The sequence below is a fragment of the Trachemys scripta genome, chromosome 1 (assembly GCF_013100865.1).
Source record: "Trachemys scripta elegans isolate TJP31775 chromosome 1, CAS_Tse_1.0, whole genome shotgun sequence".
Classification (NCBI taxonomy): domain Eukaryota; kingdom Metazoa; phylum Chordata; order Testudines; family Emydidae; genus Trachemys; species Trachemys scripta.
The window spans coordinates 14,367,484-14,392,337 of NC_048298.1; the positions used below are offsets into that span (position 1 = coordinate 14,367,484).

A 24,854-nucleotide genomic window follows, 5' to 3' on the forward strand; every position below is an offset into this window, starting at 1 on the left:
GAACCTTGGGTAATTACTCATGCACTGCGTCAGCAGCTTCACTGCTCCACGACCCAAGCTATCTAGATTAAAGCTAGCTTGGGTGCGTCTACCCAAGCTGCAGTCGGCCCCAGTGTAGACATACCTTTAGAGAGTTATAAGCACATCTTCACACTTCCATATTCCATGATGTTTTTCAGAGTGTCTGGAGGCGAGCTTTTCGACCGCATAGTAGAGAAAGGATTTTACACCGAGAAGGATGCAAGCACTCTGATACGGCAGGTCCTAGATGCTGTCTACTACCTGCACAGAATGGGCATTGTGCATCGAGATCTCAAGGTAAGGCCACTTACTTACTTGTATCTCTAGATAGTATTAATGAGTGTGGGCCCAATTACCGCAAAGCCTAACTCACACTGTTCACGACTATCGTGGGACTACCTCTTTGAGTAGAGATTCATCCTTTGAGTGAGGCTTTGTATAATCCATACCCTCACTTCTCTGAACAGCTGTCTTGTGTTTTATCTAGAGCAGTGTTTCTTTATCTTGTCTCATGAAGGGCCTTTTCCTGCCACCTTCAGCAACATTAGTGGTGAGTGGGATTACAGCAAATCTATCCTGGGGGAAAATGACTTCCGTTACATTAAGAATGTGAGCTCTTCTGGGCAGACGCATGTGTTTTTACTTCTGAAAAAGTGCCTTGCAAATTTACAGTGCTGTATTAAATACTACATACTACTTATAATGATGAGGGATTTGTGACGGAATCCCTGGGTTACAACCTGGAACTATGGGACTGCGGTGCCCCCTTAACTCTCCAGCCTGGGCTGTCTCTCACAATGCCTTGCTAGTAACCAGCAGCAAACCCCTCCAGGCGCTGTTATCACTCAGCATAACCGCATGTGGAGCCCCACACCCAGCTAGATTGCATGAATGGTCCCTGAGCCACTCACAAATTACACAGAGAAAGGCACAAGCCCATTCCCCCCGTCTCTCCAGTGGTGCATCCCAAAGCCGTACCATCTTTCCCTGGTCAGAAGCCTGACCAGTGTAGGTTTATTAGACAGTCTGCCCCTCTGTCAATGTGGAGAGGACCTAAACAAGCCTTTGTAAATTAAGCTGAGATTGCTCAAGCACTTTAACCAAAACACACTGTTTTAGGTAAAATACAAAACATATTAACTACAGAAAGATAGATTTTAAGTGATTATAAGTGGTAGGCATAAAAGGTCAGAGATAGTTATCAAAGAAAATAAAAGGTAAACGTACATTCTAAATCTTAAACTTTATTACATTAGGTAGTATTTCAATCAAGCAGTTTTCTCACCCCACTGGATATCTCCTCAATTGAAGTCTTTGTCTTTCCAGCATTCTTGATGCTTCCAGCATAGGTGGAGGATAAGAAAGGACAAGGCATGATGCCACTGTCCTTATTTTATACCCTCAATCCACGTGACTGGAAAATATTAGCCCAGACTTGTCCTGATTGGCCTTGCTGAGTCACATGTTAAGCAACCCCCCTGGTGTGGTCTTGTGCAACTGCCATTGAATTGTAAATCCCTTGAATACAACTCCCCTGCTGATTAATGGTCATTGAACATCCTCCTGGGAGTGGTTTGCCTCCTTTGTATGTCACTAGCAAACTTTCCACATATTTCAGTAACAACCATACAGCAAAATCGCATAACTTGATACACACAAATGATATACGTATTTGGACAGAATAATAGGTTTCAGCAGATCATGAACTTTCATATGATGTCTTACATGGCATGCTTTGTGTGCAATATATCATAATTATATGACAGGGTGAATATGGGGGTTCCAGGGTGCTGCTTTTAAATACAGAGTGTTACAGGATTAATTGTTTGGAAAATGTTTACCAATTCCCCCTTTACGGTCATTCCATTTAAGCCAACGTTTTTGTACGTGCTTTCTGCACAAGTGATTCTTTTCTGAAGATCACGGGGTAATTGTATAATTTTGAGATTACTCTTTGTTCCTCGCTGTTCCCAGGTGTCATTATAGCAGAATCGCTCATCCCTTCTATTCAAATAATAGCATTATTTCTTCATACTTTTCTCCGTCCATTTTGAATGCTGCCATTGAGATGATAAGCAGATATTTCTTTGTAAAGATGTAATGGTGTGCGTAGCTAGATAAAATCAGGACATTTAAGCCTTGGGTACCCTGAACAATACGGTAGCAGAAGGCATATTTTTTTAATAAAAGACAATAACTGAATATATATACTCAGCATTGGGGTCACAAATTTTTCACTTAGTGTAGGATAAAAGTGAAAGAGCAAACTAATGTAGCTTGTAACAAAATATAGACTTACAAGAGAGAAAGGATGGTCTTGTGGTTAAAGCACTGACTTGAACTAAACTGCAATTTAAGTTCAGTTCCTGCCACTAGCTTAGTTTAGTTTCCCTGGGTCAATTGCTTAGTCTTTCCCAGCCTCAGTTCCCCATCTTTAATATGGAGATAAAAATTCCTTGTCTTCCAGGGTTATTGTGAGGCTAAGTTTAATTAACATTTGAAGAGCCTAGTGACTCTGGTGATGGGAGCTATCTAAATACTTGGATAGGCAGAGGTTAGAGATGGAAAATGCTTCTTCATTTTGAGGTAGGATTCACTTTTCCTCTTAGGATATAGGACCTGTATTCTTTTACAGAGGCCAACGGATTTGTTGGCTATCAGAAGACTGAGGAAAAGTGCCAAGCCAACCAATCCATTGTCAGTGACTTGGTGGGACTTTATAACCATCTCCTGTGCTCAGCTATTGATACTCTGGCCTCTTCCCCTACGTTGTCCTCCCAGGTCACAAAAGGGGAATCCAACCTAAAGAGAAGCCGGGCAGTGTCACACTCTGATGGTAACAGAGTCATGAATGAAGCTTTATGTTTTACATGGGTGGTTTCATTTTTTATTCCAGTCTTGCAAAAGCAACTTGCTGCTGCAAATCTTTGTTGAGCAGATGGTAAGGACTGTACTGTGCCTCTCATTGCTTTGTCTTAACTTTGCATAAACATGGCAATGCTGAGTGGTGGTGATGTTGATTTTTCACATCTGATAAAAAGGGCCAGTTGGGGGGAAATGATAAAATACCATGTTTTGTCCCAAAACACGTGGGTGTGGCTGACAGACCAGAGTCCGATTTTAAAAGTAACGCTCAGCATTGCTATTGCACAGGTTTTGTATGGGACAATGCACAAGAGTGGCTCTTCATGGCAGACAGAGTTGGCCCTGCTTTGGGTTAGCACCAGTACAGTCTTTATCTTCGTCTGTTCGTTGGTTCTGCTTCTGGATCATTACATATTGGTAAAATTTTGGGGCTTATCTACATATAAACAGCTACAGTGAATACGCCACCTATGCCAATGAGAGAGGTTCTCTCATTGGCCTGGTCTATACTACCCGCCTGAATCGGCGGGTAGAAATCGACCTCTCGGGGATCGATTTATCGCGTCCCGTCGGGACGCGACAATCGATCCCCGAATCGGCGCTCTAACTCCACCAGCGGAGGTGGTAGTAAGCGCCGCCGACAAAAAGCGGCAGAAGTCGATTTTGCCGCCGTCCTCACAACGGGGTAAGTCGGCTGTAATACGTCGAATTCAGCTACGCTATTCACGTAGCTGAATTTGCGTATCTTAAATCGACTCCCCGCTGTAGTGTAGATGTACCCATTGTCTAGGTACTCCACCTCCCCAAGTGGCAGTAGCTGGGGGGGAATTCACCTGCTGCCCTAGCACTGTAAACAGGCCAGTCTGCCCCTTTAAGGGCCAGAGTACCAGGGAACAGCCAGCCCTGTTCTGGAGAGGAGCCCAGCAGGTAGTTGGTGAGAATCATCCAACCCAGCTGGACAGAATCTAGTGATTGGAGCTGGTGATTCCCAGCTACAGGATGTAAAGGTGGGCCCAACTCCATCAGGGAACCTGGGCCCAGCAGAGGGCTGGCAGTGCACTCTGTTGTGGCTGCCGCAGAAGGCTGCAAGTGGGCAAGCAGATCCTGTGGATTCCTAGGCTGGGGAAGGTCCTGATGGAGGCCAGATGGTCCCACAATCAAGATTGGGATTGGGACTATTACTTTGCAACATCAATAATTAACTATTGCTATTATAATCATTATTCGTAGAGCACCACTTAACGGATGGGAAAGGCAGGTCTCTACCCCGAGAGATTCTGATCTAAATAACACAGCAAAGAATGACAATAAACAAAGGGTGGAGGACAGTGATTAGAACAATAAAAGGTCCTGAGAGATTCTAATCAGTACAGACTCATCTTGTTAGCATCCTTTTTAATTAATCAGTTAATATGAAGGCTGTCAAGGGATTAAAAAAATTAATCGCGATTAATTGCACTGTTAAACAAGAATAGAATACCATTTATTTAAATATTTTTGGATGTTTTCTACATTTTCTAATATATTGATTTTAGTTAGAACACAGAATACAAAGTGTACAGTGCTCACTTTATATTTATTTTTGATTACAAGTATTTGCACTGTAAAAAACAAAAGAAATGGTATTTTTCAATTCACCTAATACAAGTACTGCAAGTAGTGCAATCTCTTTATCATGAAAGTTGAACTTACAAATGTAGAATTATGTACAAAAAATAACTGCATTCAAAAATAAAACAATGTAAAACTTTAGAACCTACAGGTCCACTCAGTCCTACTTCAGACAATTGCTTAGACAAACAAGTTTGGTTACAATTTGCAGGAGATAATGCTGCCCATGTCTTGTTTACAATGTCCCCTGAAAGTGAGAACAGGCATCCTCATGGCACTGTTGTAGCCGGTGTCGCAAGATATTTACATGCCAGATGTGCTAAAGATTCATATGTCTCTTCATTCTTCAACCACCATTCCAGGGGCCACGTGTCCATGCTGATGATGGGTTCTGCTCAATGACTATCCAAAGCAGCTTTCTTTTTTGGTGGTTTGGATTCTGTAGTTTCCGCATCAGAGTGTTACTCTTTTAAGTCTTCTGAGAGCATGCTCCACACCTCAGGCCTCTCAGATTTTGGAAGGCACTTCAGAGTCTTAAACTCTGGGTCAAGTGCTGTAGCTCTCTTTAGAAATCTCACATTGGTACCTTCTTTGTGTTTTGTCAAATCTTCAGTGACAGTGTTCTTAAAATGAACAACATGTGCTGTGTCATCATCCGAGACAGCTATAATATGAAATATATGGCAGAATGCAGTGTCTACACCACGTTATGTCATCTGGAGATGCTCTCCTGCCAGCATAGCTTCCGCTTCTCATTGAAGTGGAGTAATTACGTTGACGGGAGATTGCTCTTCCATCAACTTATTGCATCTTCACCAGACCCACTAAATCGACATCACTGCATCAATTTCAGCAGCACTGATTTAGCCCATAGTGAAGACAAGCCCTGAGATTGGAACTCGATCAGGAGTAAAACTGGTTGGAAAAAAATCATGAAAATGTTTTCAATTTGTTCCTGGTTTTTTTTTTTTTAATATTGAAGATTTTAGAAATTAAAATGTGTGCAATTCAAACTATTGTACCCCCTCTCTCACTGGTTGAAAAGCAGGACTGTAGGGAGAGAGGTGGGATTTCCTGTTTAATTTTTGAATTTTGAAATGTCAGCAGTATTTTGAAATTCAGAAAATTTCAATCAGCTTCTAGTCAGGAAAGAGAGTGAGGAAGGAGCTCTGCGATGGAAGGGGTAGTGAAAGGAGGTGAGGATGGAGGGGGGTGAAGAAAGGGAATGAGGCTGCTTGTAAGGGTGGTTGGAAAAGGAGGAAAACTTCATGAAAATATATATGAAATTTCATTTCTGTTTTTCATCGTACTTTTGCTATTGTCAAAAATGTCTAAGCAATTCTAATGTGCAAGGTTAGGGAGGGTAGCAAGAGGATACATAAGGTGTCATTTATGGTAATAGGAGACAAAGGAAGCAGCAAGGTGAGCCAAACTGGCACAGTTTGGGACCCAAGTGTGGGGCTAGAGACATGAGCCTGGTTCTGATCTCCCTTGCAGCGAGGTAAATCAGGGGTAATTCCCACACAGCCAGATACCAATGTAAAACCAGCATATGCGATGCAGGGTTGTCAAATGCATTTCATATGGTGGGCCTGATCCGATACCCTGCCACTTGGCATGGGCCACATTCAGCAAAAGTTATTAAAATAGAAATAGATAAAGAGAAACCATGTTGGTAATTTCATTTATTTTAGATTTTAGTGATCGCTACTGCTGCTCCCCCGATACCTGGTACCTCTTAGCTTGAACTAGTGCATCAACATTTGGAGCAAATGACTGGGCTGAGGCTATCTTGAGTATCGAGTTCAGGTGTGTGTTGCTTAGTTCAGAAAGTAGCTTAGATTTGTGGATATTTATGATGGAGAATACTTGTTCACACACATACATGCTCCCAAACATGGAAAGAATTCTTGATGCAAAGGACTTCAGTCTGGAATAATTTGATCCAGATATTGGTAAACTTGGAAACACCCCAATATTGGAAAATTTGCCCTTCAGCAGTGTCACACTACACTTCATTAAGTTCCAGTTGGAGCTCCTCTAGTACATCGAGCACATTAACAGAAAAGGTTGTGCTGAAAATTGCAAACTCTTCCTCATAGCTCCTGAAGTCAGAGAATCATTCTTGAAATTCCTTTCTCAGTTCAGCAATTTTGCCCATGGTGTCATCACACTGAGTCCCAACAGTGTCACATCGTGATTTCAAGGCAGGTAAATGTGCCAAGTTACTCTGGGAAAGTTCCTTCTCCACAGCTGAAGCTCAGTTTCAAAAGCGTGAATGTTGTCATAGGATTCTATCGCTACTTGGTTGCCCTCCTGCGTTCTTGTGTTGAGCGAGTTCGAGTGCTCTGTAATATCCACCATGAAAGCAAGGTTTTGAAGCCATTCATTGTCCTGTAATTCAGTGACGGCTTTTCCTTTCTGATCTCAGAACGCAATTCAAAAAAGGGCAAAAAAATTACTAGGGGCATGGAACAACTTCCATATGAGGAGAGATTAATAAGACTGGGACTTTTCAGCTTGGAAAAGAGATGACTAAGCGGGGATATGATAGAGGTCTATAAAATAATGATTGGTGTAGAGAAAGTAAATAAGGGAGTGTTGTTTATTACTTCTCATAACACAAGAACTAGCGGTCACCAAATGACATTAATAGGCAGCAGGTTTAAAACAAACAAAAGGAAGTATTTCTTCACACAACGCACAGTCAACCCGTGGAACTCTTTGCCAGAGGATGTTGTGAAGGCCAAGACTATAACAGGTTTCAAAAAAGAACTAGATAAGCTCATGGAGGATAGGTCCATCAATGGCTATTAGGAAGGATGGGCAGGGATGCTGTCCCTAGCCTCTGTTTGCCAGAAGCTGGGACTGGGCGATAGGGGATGGATCACTTGATGTCATAACTGTTCTGTTCATTCCCTCTGGGGCACCTGGCATTGGCCACTGTCATAAGACAGGATATTGGGCTAGATGAACCTTTGGTCTGACCCAGTCTGGCCGTTCTTATGTTCTTAAGGTGCTTCAATACAGCTCTCCAATTTAGCCACTACAGTTTGATATGGCAGTCCACAATGAATCTCACATCCTTCCAACAGCAGGCTGAACTGATTAGAGACTTCTAGCTCGAATAAAATTTACATTTTTAACAGCCACATTCATCACATGATTCATTTCCAAAATTTTACTACAGAAAGGTTCTTAATGTAAAATAAAATGAAAACTGCTAAACTGTTGCTTGTGGTTGATAGTTTGCAATTAGGTCTTCAATTTTGTTGCAACTCCAGCTTTCTTACCTACTATTGAGGATGCCTTGTTTGCGGCCAGACTCAGAGCTCTTGTCCAGTCCACATCCAATTTGTTGAGAGCTTTCACCAAGTTGATAAAGAGATAATTTGCTGTTGTTGTGTCTACAATTCTACAAGCTCCTCTGCTTCACACACGCTCTCCATGAATTAACACTGCTAGTTGAGATGCGTCGTTTACATCTGTGCTTTCATCAATTGACGTTGAAAAAGCAGCAAAGTACTTTGCTTTGTCCTGCAGTTGACTATTCAGATTCTCAGCTAACTCGATTCTCTCAGCAATTTTGTTTCCTGAGAGGATGATATTTGCAAAAGCTTCCCACTTATCTGGACACAGTACTTCTGAAGCTTGTAGCATGAAGTTCCTCAAAAATTCTCCCTCAGAAAATGGTTTGGATGAGACAGCTATTTCATGGGCAATCACATAGCTTGCCTCAACAGCAGAATTACTTGCATGATACGCATTAGTAAACATTAATGGCTGCATTTTTAACAACTGTGCTAATTTGGAGTATTTATCTTCACATAATTTTCTTGTTTATTTATCATACTTCTCATCCTGGTTTGCTTCATAGTGCCTTTGAATGTTGTATTATTTTACCACAGCTACCTGTTCAGGGCCGGCGCTTCCACTAGGCAATCCTAGGCGGTCGCCTAGGGCGGCAGGATTTGGGGGGCAGCATTTTGCCGCCCTCGGTGGAAATTCGTCGGCAGGGGGTCCTTCCGCTCCGGGTCTTCAGCGGAAATTCGGCGGCGGGTCCTTCACTCGCTCCAGGACCCGCCGCCGAAGTGCCCCAAAGATGTGGAGCGGAAGGACCCCTGCCGCCGAAGACCTCAGACCCCCTGAATGCTCAGAGGAGGAGCGCTGCCACCTAGGGCAGCAAAAACCCTGGCGCCGCTCCTGTACCTATTGCTTACATATCAAGCACATGTGCTGTCCATTCATGTCCACAAAGAAATATGAAATTCTCCACGAATGTCCTGCCTGTCAAGAGAAATGATCTACTTTTCTCTTTATGGATAAAGACATGGCCATGTGTTACAAGCTGAATAAAGAAATGAAGGAAGGGAAGAGTAGAAGAAGGGTATCCCCTCACCCCTTTTTCTTTTCTTCTCTTTTTAAATTTTTTATTTAAAAGGGAGTCCACCAGCTGCAGGAGGCATTCAACCTTTGACTTATTTGAAGTTTCCTTTTCTTTGACTTGCTAGGTGAGGTATCTAATCTCCAGCCAATGGGTAAGCGCTCTTCAGTGCCATTTCCGCTTGCCCGGACACACATCAGTTTCCACCAGGTTTATGCTTCCCCAGTGCTTCTTAAACGCAACTGAGCGGTTCTACGCCTGTGTGCGAGGTACTGCTGGCTTGCTACGCCAGAGTCTGGACTACAGGAGTGTGATTTACAGAGTGCACCAGTGTGTTGTGCTCTAATTCCCCCATGTGGAACTTGCTGGCTCACACTAAATGTTCCTTAGTGTGCATAGATCTAGTCCTGTTTGAAACAGGACTACACCAATGCACACTAGCAAGGTACACACAGGGAGCTAGAGTGGTGACACACTGATGCACTCTATGAATCACACCTTCATAGTGTGGTCTCCGGGGTCATATAGACAAAGCCCACAGAGTCATGGAAAGTCCGTGGTCCTGATGAAACTGTACCATGGAACGGATCCAGCCCAGGGGCTGTACCCTTAACATCCCTGTGTGATGTCAGAAGAAGATCCAAGGGTAAGGCACGGCAGAGATAGAGCTATGCAGGGCATTGAAGGCGAGGGACTCATGAGGTACCAAGAGAACATTTAGAAAAGCAGTACACGCAGCATAGCCAATTTTGTTTTGTTTTTCAGAAACCCTGTTTCCTTTCTGATCTCAGCCCCTTTAGAAGACACTGGGCAAGGTCATACGTTTGTTTCCACTTGTGTGTACACGCGCATGTGAGAACAAGGGGATAACATCATTGTCTGCTATGTTTCAGTCCTGCAAATTAAGGCCCAGCAACGCGGCTTGGTGCTGCTCTGATGGTCCACAGCAGCCAGAAAGCTTGCTTAATTACCCCATGACGATACTCCGTATGTAAGGGGAATATCTGGATGGTATAGAGATGGTGTAACGGCTCCTTCGCTGCTCCTCTTCCCAGTTCAAGGGAAATATTCAGGAAAGAGGGAACATGGCCGGAGTATCCTTATGCCCCAGTGATCCTGACTGCCCTGTGGGCTATTGGTCCATACAACTTAAAGCAACCTTGGGGCTGCTGTAAGTAGTTGCATCTCAAGGCCCTATGGCCCCCTTTGCAATAATCTCCTTCTTTGCCACGTCACCATGCCACACTGAGCACTGAAAAGCAGGTATGAAGGGTCAGGTCCTAAACATTTAATTCAGTCTCTTCTACTCTGGTATCCTTGGGTTCTTGGCTCGGTGTGAGTGTTGTTGAAATACTTTAAGAGTTCATAAGCATCTGAGTGAAACATAAAAATGTGTCTGACTTCCTGAGTTCTGCTATAAGATAAAGTGCCAAATTCAGCCCTAGCCCATTGCTATTGACTTCAGTGGAGTTGCCCCCTTATATACCAAGGCTGGGTTTGGCACAGTGAATGTAATGATGTTGAATTGCCCCATCTGTGTCATATATTATTTCCTGAAAATCCACATTTGGAGCGCATATTGGGTTTATAGAAGAAAATGTGTTAAATTGTGGTAGGTATTTGTACCTTGTTCCAATACTATGTCACAAAGCTGGTAATCTCGTGCTGTAAAAATGTAACAAGTTTAAGGCCTGGCCCTACAAGGTGTGGATTGTCCACTGCTTCCACAGCTTCACTGGGAGTTCACAGAGGACCCTAAGCACCTTGCAGGCTCAAACGCTTAGTAATGGAATCACCCTGGGAGGTAAAACCTCAAATTACACTTCCCAGAAGTGCACTGTATTTAGTAAGATCTGTATTGTTTGTTAATAACATAACGAATTATTAAAAGCAGATGTATTGGACATTTTGGATTAGCAACAATGTAGCACATTGGTGTCTGGGGCATGATTCTGATCTCAAACCAGATTAACATCAGCACAACTCCATGGAGCTCAGTGAAGAGACTCCTGATTTCTACTCGGCTCCTAGTTCATTATTCTCAGTAGTGCAATATTTTTTCTAGTTAACTGGAGCCAAATCAATGTTGGTGTAACTCTATTAACTTTAATGGCATTTACTCTTTTATCATAGTTTATTTCCTACAGGATATATATAAAAATTCTCTAACACTAATGGGATTTTTTTAAACTACAGTTTAACCCCCACTGCATCTATGTAAAATGTGTTGAATGTTCTACATAGTACTTACCATTTATACTTGCATATAAGCGAACTCTTCTGTTTTATCACCATAGAGTGAAGAGACTGTCCTTGTTTGTATATAGGACAATCCCCTTATGTCTCTGGTCAGGAGAAAGAAGGGGCCATGGTTCCTGCTTGGGGTGTCAAAGAAAAGGAATGGCTTCAGAGATGGTACATACAACATCTGAAGAGGAGGGCCTCTGGCTAGTTGCCTTAACAGTGGCACTGATTTGGTTCCCCATAGAATCCTTCTCAGTCACGAGAATAGGTTGGCTGGTACTGCCTTTAAAGAATGATTATTATGGGGAATTGGTTGAGGGTTCTGGGGAATCCCCCCCCCTTCGCTTCAAAAATTGAATATAATAAATGTAAAGTGTCACCTTGTTCTTTACTGGACTCATATATTTGTCTCAAACTTCTTCCTAGCCTGAGAACCTGCTGTACTACAGCCAGGATGAAGAATCCAAAATCATGATCAGTGACTTCGGATTGTCAAAGATGGAGGATAAAGGAGACGTCATGTCCACAGCGTGTGGAACCCCAGGATATGTTGGTAAGTGGTTGGAGCATAATTACCATCAGTTATTCCGAGGTATATTAAAGAAGCGTAAGTGAAAATGGTGGTAATATAAGAGAATGCTCTTTGTTCTCTGGTGACGGTGTATAGTAGGTGAAAGATTTTGAGGAGGTTAGCTAGAGTTTTCTGAAGTTAATGCTTCTCTTTCTTTGGTCCTTTTCATCTATTGTGTCCTGATCCTGCCATTTATTTATTTCTGTGGTCAACTTGGGTTGTGGGATTAAGCTCTATAATTGTATTCCTTCAAAGGGTGAGCTGTCTTGAACACAGTGCCTGCTGTTGAACTGGAAGCATTTGAATAATATCCTTCTTATCCATTTCTTCTTTCAATCACATATGAAACTGAGACACTTTAACATAGGTATCATTTTGTTTTTAATGATAAAGGATCACATTTCACAAATTCCTTCCAAGAGAAGTATTAGTAAGTAAAATGGATGAGCTGCATTTATTTTGAAGTCTCAAATAAACCTCTTGTCCAGCCACACTGAGTTATAGACTCCTAGAAATTTCATAGAGATGGAAAAACCCTATATGTAGTCCAGTCCTCAGATTGTTCCCTTTTATATGCTCTGATGCTTTGTCCAGTCTAAGACATTAATGTACCAAGATGCTGTGTTGCACTGCTGGTCAGATTACATCCCCTCGCCCCTTTACCAGTATAGTTTAAAAAGAATAATTAAACAAATACTGGAAAATATCTTTGCAGGATACCTTTTTAAGAGACTTTATTTAAAAGGCAAACATTATATTTCAGAGGAGCATGCAAAATGGCAGTAGCTGTTCCAATACTGCGATACTATAACAGGTTACAGTGTAACATTCATCTTTAGTGTAATTCCGTTTAAATAATTACATTGAAATAATGGCACCTGTGCCAGGGATACCTTTGGCCTAGTGTTTCTACCTAGGAAGGATCTGAACTTTAAGGTTTTCAGTAGCCAGAAGCAGGTGTTCTCTGTATCTGTGCTGACATACAGTTTTGTGTGTGTGGTCAAATGAGACTGGATTTTTCTACCTGCCCCTGACCTCCTGGTTTCTTGACTGGGCCTGACTCTTGGTATCTGACTCTCAGTTTCTGACCTTCTGGTTCTGAACTCTGGCTGGTGCAAGGATCCAACCCATCCACCTTATGGTAAAACTAGGCCCAGCTGCCTACATCCCAGCCTCAACGGTTTGTACAGACCGTACAGTCATCCCCAAGGGCAGTGGCACTGGAGCATTTTTAATAGTGGGGATGCTGGAAGCCAGCCCCCCCCCCCCCCTTACCCCTGTCCATTCTCCCCTCCTCCCCCTGAGCTGGGGCCGGGAGCAAGGCCGTGTTTCTCTGAGCAGCGGGGACCTGGACAGGGCTAAGGGAGCCGAGGCTGGGGGCAGGCACGGGGCTGGCAGCCAGGACCCTGGGTGCAGGGCTGACAGTGGAACCTCAGGCATGGGGAGGCAGCCGGAACCTGGGTGCGAGGCCGGCAACAGAACCTCAGGCGCGAGGTGGCAGCAGGGACCCCGGTGGGGAGCGGCAGCCGGGTCAGCAGCCAGAGCCCCGGACATGGGCCAGCAGCTGGGACCCTGGGAGCGGGGCCAGCAGCAGAGCCCCCATAAAACCTGGGGGTGCTGCAGCACCCCCCACACCCCTGGTTCCTGCACCTATGCCAAAGGGGGTGGGCCCAGTGCAAGAAGTATAGAACTAGCAACCCAACTGCTGCCTCCAGAGGCACTGGGCTGCCTGCCTCCAGGCAGAGAACCAAGCACTGCAGGCCCAAGTTCTGCAACTGACTCAGAGAGTGGGCAGCTGCGGGATCAAGTAAGCCAGCTTCACATGGAAAACACTTTGCTTCGGAAACAGACCACAGTGCCCTGCCTTGAACAGCGGTTCACAATGCCTCTACCAGAACAATTCAATAGGAGTCGCCAGCCGTTCTGGCGCTTCATGAACCAGTGCCATCTTCTGTTCCTGTTGTGTCCCCAGACCTATGCCTCTGTCGTAATCAGTCTGTTGAAGGGGGAGGCTCTGGACTGGGCCTCCCCCTTGCTGGAGAGTAACAGCCCAGTCCTGTCAAATTGGAACACCTTCCTCCAATCAATATCAGCAATCTTCGATGACCTGCATCATGGCCGTTTGGCTGAGGCCACTCTAAAGAAACTCCACAGGGAAAGGGTACCATGGCTTCCTATGCGGCACACTTCTGCCATCTCATTGCAGACGTAGAGTGGTATGAGGCGGTGGAACGGTACCAATTCTGGTGCAGTCTGAGGGAGGAGATCAAAGATGAAGTGACCCACGTGGAGATGCCCACAAGTCTGGATGCCTTTATCAACCTCATCCTCTGCATAAATAACCAGTTATGGGAATGAAGAGAGGAAAAGGGAGGGTCTGTGCAGCCCCCACACTTCCCAATCCACTTACCATTACCTCGGTACCTGTTTCACCCACTGAACTGATGCAGGTGGATCTGGCTCGTTGTCCACCCAAAGAAAAGGAACCATGCCAACGGCACCATATATGCTTCTGTTGTCGCGAACCTGGCCACACCATTTCTGTTTGTCCCATCTGAGCTCCAAGGAATCTGGGAAACGAGTCCGCTTAGGTTCAGTGAGGAGAACCAACCTAGGCTCTGTGAGATAAGAATTTCCCTGCACCTCAGTCCTTACTGGAACACTCATCAAGCTCCATCCAGGGGCTTCCCACTTGCACGTGTTCATCCAGCTACACATCCTTGGAGAGCCCTAACGGATGTCCATCCAATGAGCCCTCATGAATTCAGGAGCAGCCAACAATTTCATAGATACAGGGGTAGCCAGGGCTTTGCAGATTACTTTGCGACACAAGACCACTCTGGACCTAATAGAAAGTATTGAAGGCTCCTCTCTGTCTTCAGGTCTGATGATTAAGTCTGGACAGTCCCCCTGGAAGCTGTTATCCAGGGGCACTGAGAAATATTGCAATTTGGTGAAATTCAATCCCCCCATTTCCCTCTCATTCATGGCATCTCCTGGCTGACCCTCATGATCCCCCTCATTCACTGGCAAGAACAGGAGGTCAGTTTCCCTTCAGAATTGTGTTGGCAGTATTGTTGGGAGCAAACTGAAGTTGCCCAGCCCCTGGAGGGCTGAGGTGGAGATGGTCACCCAGGCAGGGATGCCCACTGAAGCAGTGTAGGAATCCTCCCCCTCTTAAACATTGCAACCACACTGACATGTTTGAAACGAAGAATGTGGAAACTCTCTCTCTCTGGCCTAGGACTAGAATTGCAGCCAGGAGCAAAAATACCATTGGGTGGATTTACACCATGTCAGAACCCTGGCTGGCTGCACTCATAGATTTTAAGGTCAGAAGGGACCATCATCTAGTCTGACCTCCTGCACTTTGCAGGCCACACAATCTCACCCACCTACTCCTGTAATCGTTGGGGTTCTGCATGATCACAGGACTCCACCTGCTCTGATACAATTGCAGAATTGGAGCTCAGTCTGTAAAAATACTACACTCTTTAGTGATCACTCAGTTAAAGCGCTGATTTCCAACACAGCAAGATCGCTGTTCCCTTTCAAGCTGCAAGTTGCAATAATGGTGAAAGAATGGCCCAGCTGTGTTTCTAACATTCTCCTGTGTGCGTTGTTTCTAATTGTTGAGAAACCCACATGGGAAGTTTAATGACTTTGGGCAATATGATTTTTGTTTAGTGACTGCCAAGCCACCTGAATTTACATAGATTTAGGAGGAAATAGAAACCACTCAGATCCCATAGTGATAAGCATGGTATAAAAACCTGACTATAACACAGCAGAGCCCATGAAACAGAGAGACAGGTTCATCCCTGGTGTAAATCCATGGATTCACATGATCTCTATATTGCACAAAATACACTTGATTTTATCTTGGTAACCTTGGAAAGAGAAACAGTTTTTCTTTTGTCTTGATCACTCTGCAGCAATCATGGCCTTATATCTCTTATTACTTTGTGAAATATAAGACAGCCTGCACTAGGTTACATTCTGGACTCTATTTAATCAAGCTGAATCAGAGACCTTGTTTTTGAAGCTCGATAGAGGAATTGAGTAAGAGCTAAAACAGTACATTCAATAATTCTTCATGTAGGCTGCTCAGCTCTCTTAATTAAAATGTTTCAGCAGGTTCTCCATGGGCCACTGGCCAAAAACAATAAGTCTGTAAGAAACATCAATTTTAAGATTCTGTTTGTTGAAGAGTGGCTGAACATGAGAGTCTGACTCCAATCTGGCAGAGAATAATCTCATGCTGCCTCTTCATGTTGCCATTTACACATTCTGGAAATAAAGTTCTTCTGATCACACGAGTAAAAGTTCTGCCACTTTAACTGATACTTAGGGAGTTCTGATCATTCACTGTCTGGATACTGACCTGCCACTCCTAGAAAGGTGACTCCATATTCATCATTATCTTGCTGATGACAGGACTCTAACCACAGTGTTAGGTCTCCCTGGTAGATTAAGGCAGCTCATCACTGAAGTGATGGCTTGATTGTCTGACCTCTGTTAGGAGGGTGGTGATGCTGGATTCCTGATGGTAGAGGTCTTGTGTCTATGAGATCCATTCACAATCTTTCTTTCTGTATTGAACTATTTGCCTCACTACCTCTGTTCATTTTTTGTCAAGTTTTCACTATAATCATGCACATTGGCCCCTGAATCTTACTCATTAAATAACCTGTTATCCTGAAATACGATCAGATCACTCTGCTTTATGTGCACAAGTCTTTGCACTGCAGATTTCAAGTAAAGGCTTTGGCACATACAAAGTTACATGCTCACATCATTACTTCAGCTAAAACAAATGGCTCCCCAGGTTCTCTGAACTCTCAGATACCTGAATGACTTCCATATCCTCCATTACATTTGGATTAAAGTTGTATGGTTAAAGCTCAGAATGGAGAGTCCAGAGATTTGGATTCTATTCCTGACTTCCCCAGAGACTTCCTGTGTGTCTTTGGGAAAGTCACATAAACTGCTCTGTTGTTCCATCTGTAAAATGGGGATAAAACCTACCCAGCACGGTATGGGAGGGCATGAAGATTCATTCATTAATGTTGCAAATAATAGAAAGTGCTATAGTTATCAAAGTTGTTGATATTATTTATTAAAATTCACACGTACTCCTAGCTCCACAATTTTGTGTGGAGTCATTGGATGGTAACATAGTGTGTATCTATCTTTATAAGCTTATGGGAATAATTTTTTTTCTAACAGTTGTATTTTCATGTCTGCCTCTCTCATTTTGTTTTTGCTTCACAACAGCTATTACCCTTTTAAATGTTCATTTTCCCCCATTTTCTTTTCTTCTCTACAATTCAAAATCAGAATACGTTCATGCTGTAGACCCCACTGCTTCAACACACTGGTTACCGTGATACTGACTCAGGTGGTGTGAGCCAACACAGCACAGTTGCAGTATTCCTAAAGACCAGACAACTTTGCATTTGCATCATATTTAGAGTTTTGTTCTGTTTTTTTCCTCTTCTGTAGAAGCTAGCTCCTCTTCAATGTTGTCTCTTTTTCGTCATTGGTTGCCCAGACAACACTCTCCAAGCACAGTGAAATTGTGCTGTCAGTCACCGCAATTATGCCTGCCACGAGGCCACTGCTAGTGCTATACCTGATTGCACATCATCTGCATATTTTCTCTGCAATTTATCTACATCAAACAGCTTTCCTGGGTTGTAGTATCACCAGAATTTTCAGCAGTAGCCCAATGGCCCTGCATAAATGTAACGTTCCTTCCTCCCTGAAACACAAAATGAATTATTATGCAAAGATTTACGGGTGATGCTGTGACCTAGTGGATAGAGTGTTGGACTGGGATTCAGATGACCTGGGTTCTGTTCCTGGTTGGCCTACTGGGTGACCTGCGACAAATTGCTTCAATTTCCCATGCCTCTGTTTTCCTGTCTGTAAAATGGGAATAATGGTTGTGACCTTCTTTGTAAAGTGCTTTGAGAGCCACTGATGAAAAGAGCTATACAAGAGACAGGGGGTATTGTTATTAGATAGCCAGCTTTAGATCTTTAAGTCCTGGTTCTGATCTATCTTACACCAGTGTATATCGGAAGCCATAATACTTAAGTCAGTGACAAAAGGTTAACAGTTTTAGGGGTCAATTCTGCTAACACCTGATGCACTGAGCTGTAAAACTGTTAGCCTTTTAGCACGCTGAAAATGAATAATTTATTCAGACTCTTTGCTTCCCATCTTTCTGCCAGTTTCTGATCCATGACAGTACTGTTCTAATTAGCTTCTATCACTGCACCCACTGCCATGGTGTCTGAGTACCATGGCTAGTAAAGATTTTAGTAGACTGAAGAGGTGAGGTCTTCCTTCACAGGAGCCATGCCAGTGCAGTCCCTATCGTATCATGTTAATCTAGCTGTTGAATGACTGTCTCTTTTTAGTTATTGTTTCTGCTAGTTCATCTGGTGCTGCAGTAAAGGCTCAGTGGCCTGTAACTCCCAAGATCATCCCTCGTGCCTTTTTTAAAGATAGGTACAACACACAGTGCTTCGATATTGTAGCTGATTTTAAGGAGAAATTGCCTACTTTTGTTAGTTCAGCCACTTCATTCTTAAACCTCTTGGGAACACGTGGGTGAATATCTCCGGGCAAAAGGCATAAGGGCCCAGGTCTGTGAGGTTATTAATATCCATTATTATTATTTAGCACTTATATTGTGGTAGCGCCCAGAAGCCAACCCAATAGGGATCCCATTGTGCGAGGCACTGTAGAAACACTGGTTTCAGAGTAGCAGCCGTGTTAGTCTGTATCCGCAAAAAGAAGAACAGGAGTACTTGTGGCACCTTAGAGACTAACAAATTTATTAGAGCATAAGCTTTCGTGGACTACAGCCCACTTCTTCGGATGCATGTAGAAACACTGTGGCCTTGTCTTCACTAGTGAAACAAAGGTGGGCTCTTAGCTCGAGGTAAAATCCTAGTGAAGACAAGGCAGTTTGTAGTTTTAACACAAGTTAGCAGATCGAGGGTCCCCCCCGAAGTCTTTAGCTGAACTTCAACTAGTAAATGATATTTCCTTCCCCAAACAGCCTCCAGTCTAAAAGGTGATGAATGCACTCAAGTCTATCCATGCTGGTGAGAGAAGGACTTTACAGGATCAAGCCCTCTAGTAGCTGGGACAAAAGTGGAGCTTCATTTGGGGCTGGTCTACACTGGAAACTTACATCGGCATAGCTACATCTGTCAGGGTTGTGAGCCCCACCCTCCCCGAGAGACGGACCTAAGCCGACCTAACCCCCAATATAGACAGCGCTAAGTCAACGAAAGAATTCTTCCATTGACCTAGCTACTACCTCTTGGGGAGGTGGATTAATTACAGTGACAGGAGAACCCCTCCCAGCGCTGTAGTGAATGTCTACACTCAAGCACGACCCCGGTGCAATCTCTCCGCTGCAGCTGTGCTGCTGTAGTGTTTTCAGTGTAGACTCCGGGCATGTCTTCACTAGCAATGTTAAAGCACTGTGTAGCGCTTTAACTTGGCTGTGTAGTCGCAGCACCGGACCTGGGCAAGCGCTCTCCCAGGGCTGTAAAAAAGCCACCTCTACAAGGGGAGTAGCTACCAGCGCTGGGTAGTACTGTCTACACTGCCACGTTACAGTACTGAAACTCTCAGTGTTCAGGGGGGTGTTTTTTCACACCCCCTGAGCAAGAAAGTTGCAGCGCTGTAAAGTGCCAGTGTAGACAAGCCCATAGCATAGGCTCAGTTTTGTTTCAAAAGAGTGGTGGTGCTTGATACACTGAACTGCTATCTACCTGGTTCAGTCACTTGCTAAGTAAACAGAATGTGTAATTAGAGTTAAACTTCTTGATAAATATCACTGTTTTCTTTCTAAAAAGTAAAGTATTACTTATCAAGTTAGAATGTATCGGAAATGGTCTGTCAGTGTCTAATGCCTAAAACCAGTAGTACATTAGCACATTAACTAGGCTTTTAAATCCCAGCGCTACAGATTAAATCAATATGAACAGTTCAGAGAAGGTCTTATTCTTTCAGGAGGGTTGTCAGAAATATTGGTTCTGCGGTAAAAAGGTGACTGTTAGGATAATTTAACCCGATTCAACTCAATTAGGGTGTTTTCCCAAGAGATAATTTTACATTTTTACTCATTTAAGGAGGCTTCTCACATTTCAGTCTGTTCATACGACAATTACATTATTCTATCCCAGGCAAGCTACTGCCTTTTCGTCAGTGAGTGAATTTAGGGCTCAGTCCTGCAACACGCTGAGCAGTCTGTCCTCGATCCAGCAAAATGTTCAAGCACATGCTTAATTTTCAACATGTAAATAGTCCTATTGACATTCCTCCCACCAGGCGAGGACAGTTGTAGAGGTCTTAAATGCTAGTTGCTAAGTGGTGTTTCAAGTGGGGTTAGCTAACATGATTTTTAAAACCACCTTTTTCTCCTAGTTTAGACAAGGAGTAAAATTTTCAAAAGTACTTAAGGGCATGTCTACACTACAATCTTAAGTCAAACTATGTTAGGTTGATGTATAGCCACCTCAGTAATTACTGCAGGGGGAAATGTCCACACTGCCTTCCTTTTGTCGGTGGTGCATGTCCTCACCAGGCGCACTTCCACTGACTGAAGAGGGGCAGTGTGGGGAGCCGAGAGCCAGGGCTCTTAACTCCACACAGCTCCCCACCCGGAGCCCAGCTGCCCCCCGAGCTTCTCACCTCCCCATTCCCAGCTGGGAGCAGGAGGGTAGCCACCCAGGGCTTCTTGCCTCTGGCCGGGAGATCCAGACCCAAAGTCTGGTCAGCTGCCAAGCTCCCGGCAGGGAGAAGGGAGCCCAGAGCCGAAGGGGGCAGCTGGGTTCCCATCCGGGCTCTCAGTGGGGAGCGTGGAGCTGGGACCCTGGGTATCTGTTTTTTCCCCCCTTCATTTTGGGTCTTTGTCTTGCATTCCTGAAAGGCCATTTCACCACATTTCTGATTTGCCAGAAATCCAGCAGAGATCTCAGCTCATGTCAAAGCTGTAATTTTATTATAACCTTGGATAGGACACCAGGCCAAGGCACGGAAGTAATTAATAGATTTTCATGTTTGCTTTTGAGTATCATTTTGAGCCAAATGGTGGAAAATAACAGTAAGTCTTTTGGAATATCCTTATTAGCAAGTAACAACACAAGGAGTTGTTTAGGCAGTAACATGACTAATAAAGCAAAAATAAAGCATGAGTACAGCATTTGTCAGACCTTCCTCAGAGACTGTAGCCAATTGCAGGACAATGTTCCGGCACCCCCATTGCATTAACGTTCAGAAAATAGGGATTGTTTGTATGTTATCATGGCTGAAGCTGTGTAAATTCCAGCTTGGCCACTTTAAGTTATCTTTGTAACAACAGATAAGAAAGAACCATCCCTTAAATATGTGTTCTACCTCTCCCTGTGTACCACATATTTCCTCTCCCCACTTGGAGTTCACACCTTTCCTGTACTGTAGACTGCAATCATTCTTTACAAATACTGTTCTGCTCAGGGAGCCACTCTAAGGGGCAACACCCAGCTCAAGCAAGTGACCTGGATGTTGGGGGGATCTATGGGCAGGTGGACGAAGGAGACATCCTCCTCACGAGATCTATGGAGCTGCTGCAGAGCTGCTCTGTGAATCCTGCTTTGCTGTCGTGGCTGAAGCAGTCTTGCATACCCCTACTATAAAGGAGGATTCATGCAGTGAGATGTTCTCCAGCCCTGACTCTCCCTAGGCCAACCAATACCTTGCCCTCCCCCACTCTCTGTGGCATCTCTTGGAATCCAGCCGCCTCCTTTGTACTGCAGAACCATACCAGGTCTGTTTTATTGAGGCCCTTCATGGCTGCAAAGTTAAGGGCTGTATTTACCCTAAATACACCCAGCGCATCTGCCTGCCAATACAGTTTCATTGCCTACAGTGGACTTTCTAGTGTTTGTGGCTTTATAAATCCCAAGCAGTGGGGTTTATGCCAATTCCCTTTGTTAGGGAGACTTAGTCCACAGCCTAATACATCTCACTGTCAAGCAATATTTCCTGATACACCTCTATCCTGATATAACGCGACCCAATATAACACACATTTGGATATAACGCGGTAAAGCAGCGCTCTGGGGGGGCGGGGCTGCGCACTGCGGTGGATCAAAGCAAGTTCGATAGAATGCAGTTTTAACTATAACGTGGTAAGATTTTTTGGCTCCCAAGGACAGCGTTATATCGAGGTAGAGGTGTAGTTAATGCAGGCTTTCCCTTTAAATCTCATCCCATAGATCTTTGTTGTACCACTTCCCGTGTATCACGATAAATATTTCCTCTCCACACTTGAAGTTCACACCTTTCCTATATTTGTAGGCTATCATAGAATCTGCAGGACCGGAAGGGACCTCAAGAGGTCATCTAGTCCAGTCCCCTGCACTCATGGCAGGACTAAGTATTATCTAGACCATCCCAGACAGGTGTTTGTCTAACCTGCTCTTAAACATCTCCAATGATGGAGATTCTACAGCCTCCCTAGGCAATTTATTCCAGTGCTTAACCACCCTGACTGTTAGGAAGTTTTCCCTAATGTCCAACCTAAACCTCCCTTGCTGCAATTTAAGCCCATTGCTTCTTGTCTTATCCTCACAGGTTAAGGAGAACAATTTCCCCCCTCCTCCTTGTAACAACCTTTTATGTACTTGAAAACTGTTATCATGTCCCCTCTCACTCTTCTCTTCTCCAGACAACAAACCCAGTTTTTTTCAGTCTTCCCTCATAGGTCATGTTTTCTTGACCTTTAATAATTTTTGTTGCTCTTCTCTGGACTCTCTCCAATTTGTCCACATCCTTCCTGAAATGTGGTGCCCAGAACTGGACACAATACTCCAATGCGGAGTAGAGCGGAAGAATTACTTCTCGTGTCTTGCTTACAACACTCCTGCTAATACATCCCAGAACGATGTTTGCCTTTTTTGCAATAGTGTTACACTGTTCACTCATATTTAGCTTGTGATCCATGATGATTAAGGCTAAGATTTTGTCTCAGATATTTTTAGTAAAAGTCACAGACACGTCACGGGCAATAATGAAAAATTCACAGAGGCCCGTGACCTGTCCCTGACTTTTACTAAAAATATCCATGACAAAATGAGAAGCCTGGCAGCTGCGGTTGGGCTGGGAGCTCCAGGGTCTCCCTCCACTGTAGGCTCCAAACTCTGGGGGTTCCCCCGCCGCCAGGGAGGCCGGGAGCTCCGGGGATCCCTGTTGCCGCCCACAGCGGCAGGGAACTGTGGGGATCCCTGCTGCCACCCGTGGTGGCAAGGAGCTGCAGGGATCCCTCCTGCTACCCGTAGTGGCGGGGAGTGTTGGGGGTCCCCCCTGCCACCCATGGCGGCAGGAGGCTCTAGCCAGATTGGGCCCCCAGTGCAGAGAGGAGCCTAAAGGAGAAGTACGGTACTTGGCTGGCTTCTGAGAGGTGTGAGTGGTGCAAACTGAGGAAAGGACTATGGCCCCGGTCCTGCAAAGGGAACTATGTAGGTGGAACATGGAGTTCCACTGAAGTTCAGGATCCACCCATGCAGAGTCAATGGCAGGATCGGAGCCTGCAATGACTGTTAATGTCTGCATCTTTTTCGGGATGGTGGTTTCTAAAGCTGAAGGGCAGGGACTCTAAAAGAGTTTTCTGAACGCTAAAGTAGCATGGCTATAGGTTTTTGTTTCAAAGGGCAATAACCCAACAATTAAGGTAGGGGCATGTGAAGAAAACAAGGCAAGAACAATGGCCCGATCTGCTTTTGACACATATCAACAGGACTTCCGCACATGCATCTGAGGATAGGATTTGTGATAATAGCAGTGGTGGACACATATTTTATCTATGGCTCTTATATGGCCTTCATTACCCTACACACCTGCGGGCCACTTCCGGCCCGTCAGACGTTTTTATCCAGGCCTCGAGCTCCTGCCGGGGAGCGGGGTCGGGGACTTGCCCCGCTCAGCCCACCCGGCGCTCCCCAGCCCCCGACTCACAATTCCAGCATCTTCCAGCACACACAAAGTCATACTGCGCAGGCACGAATTCACTGCACTGTTTCCAGGATCAGAACCTCACCCCTATCTGGCAGCCCCTCCCTACGCAGGAGCATGCCCAGTCCCTTCCCGGTCTTCTACGGCTCCACCCTTGTCCCAGCTAGGGTGCCTCCGCCCATGGTGGTGCCTGGTACGGCCACCTTGGTGTCTCTGCTGGCATGGCCCCTAGGAGTCCCCGGTACCGCCCCTGTAGAGACACACACACACCCCGGCACCACACCCCAGGAGTTTCCTCTACCCCCACCTCGGTAACATTCCTTATAGAGTCACCCCTCCTCCGCTACACCCTATGGAGTCCCCCTCCCCCGCCAGGCATTCCTGGCCCACCATACAATTTCCATAGCCAGTTGCAGCCCTCCGGCCAGAAAGTTTGCTCACCCCTGTTCTACACTGTCTGTAATGTATTTATCCTCGCAATATCCCCATGAGTAGAGAACTGAAGAACAGAGACACTACGTGACTAGTCCAAGTCACACAGGAAGGCCATGGCAGGGCAAAGAATTAAACCCAAGTCTTCCAAGACCCAGACTAGTGCCCCAACCAGTGGGCCAACCTTCCTCCCCAGGCCAGGCCAGGCCAGGTCAGGTCAGACCAAACCTCATAATGATCAATATGCTGGGGGAGAAACACTTTGGGGAATGGAATTCTAAAGAAAACTGATGTGATAAGTGATCTGAAGAACCAAGTCAGAGAGAGCTGTGAGAACCAGTTGCTCATGTTGCTCCGATGGGCGAAAGCAAGAACTGTGATTAATATAGAGGCTGTTGGTGGCTGGTGGTTGCAGTAATACAAGACAGATGGCTGTGGAGAAACGGAGACAGAAAATGGAGGTAGGGAGAGTGAAATTAACAAGTGGGGAAGAATTCACTCCTCTCTTTCTGTAGGTCTAATTCATTAAAACATATGTGATGAGTTACGCCGTGGCAAAAAGCCCCACTCACTTCTGCCAAGGACTCTGGGGAGCTGCTATTTTCTAAAGGTTTACACACTGATGCGAATTAGGGGTTTTCAACTTAAATTTCCAGGAAGCCAAGGGCTATGTGCTGGCACCAGGAAGCAGCAGGCTGGACTGCA

The 24,854-nt window shown here is 44.8% G+C and overlaps 1 protein-coding gene across 1 annotated transcript in view; it reads left to right on the plus strand.

Moving 5' to 3' along the window:
* CAMK1D (calcium/calmodulin dependent protein kinase ID) overlaps positions 1 to 24,854 on the plus strand; it is a 349,263-nt gene that overhangs the window by 282,171 nt on the left and 42,238 nt on the right. The window contains exons 4-5 of the mRNA XM_034764971.1: positions 180 to 318; positions 11,552 to 11,678. Of these exons, the coding sequence (XP_034620862.1) occupies positions 180 to 318; positions 11,552 to 11,678 (266 nt within the window). The remainder of the gene's footprint in view (positions 1 to 179; positions 319 to 11,551; positions 11,679 to 24,854) is intronic.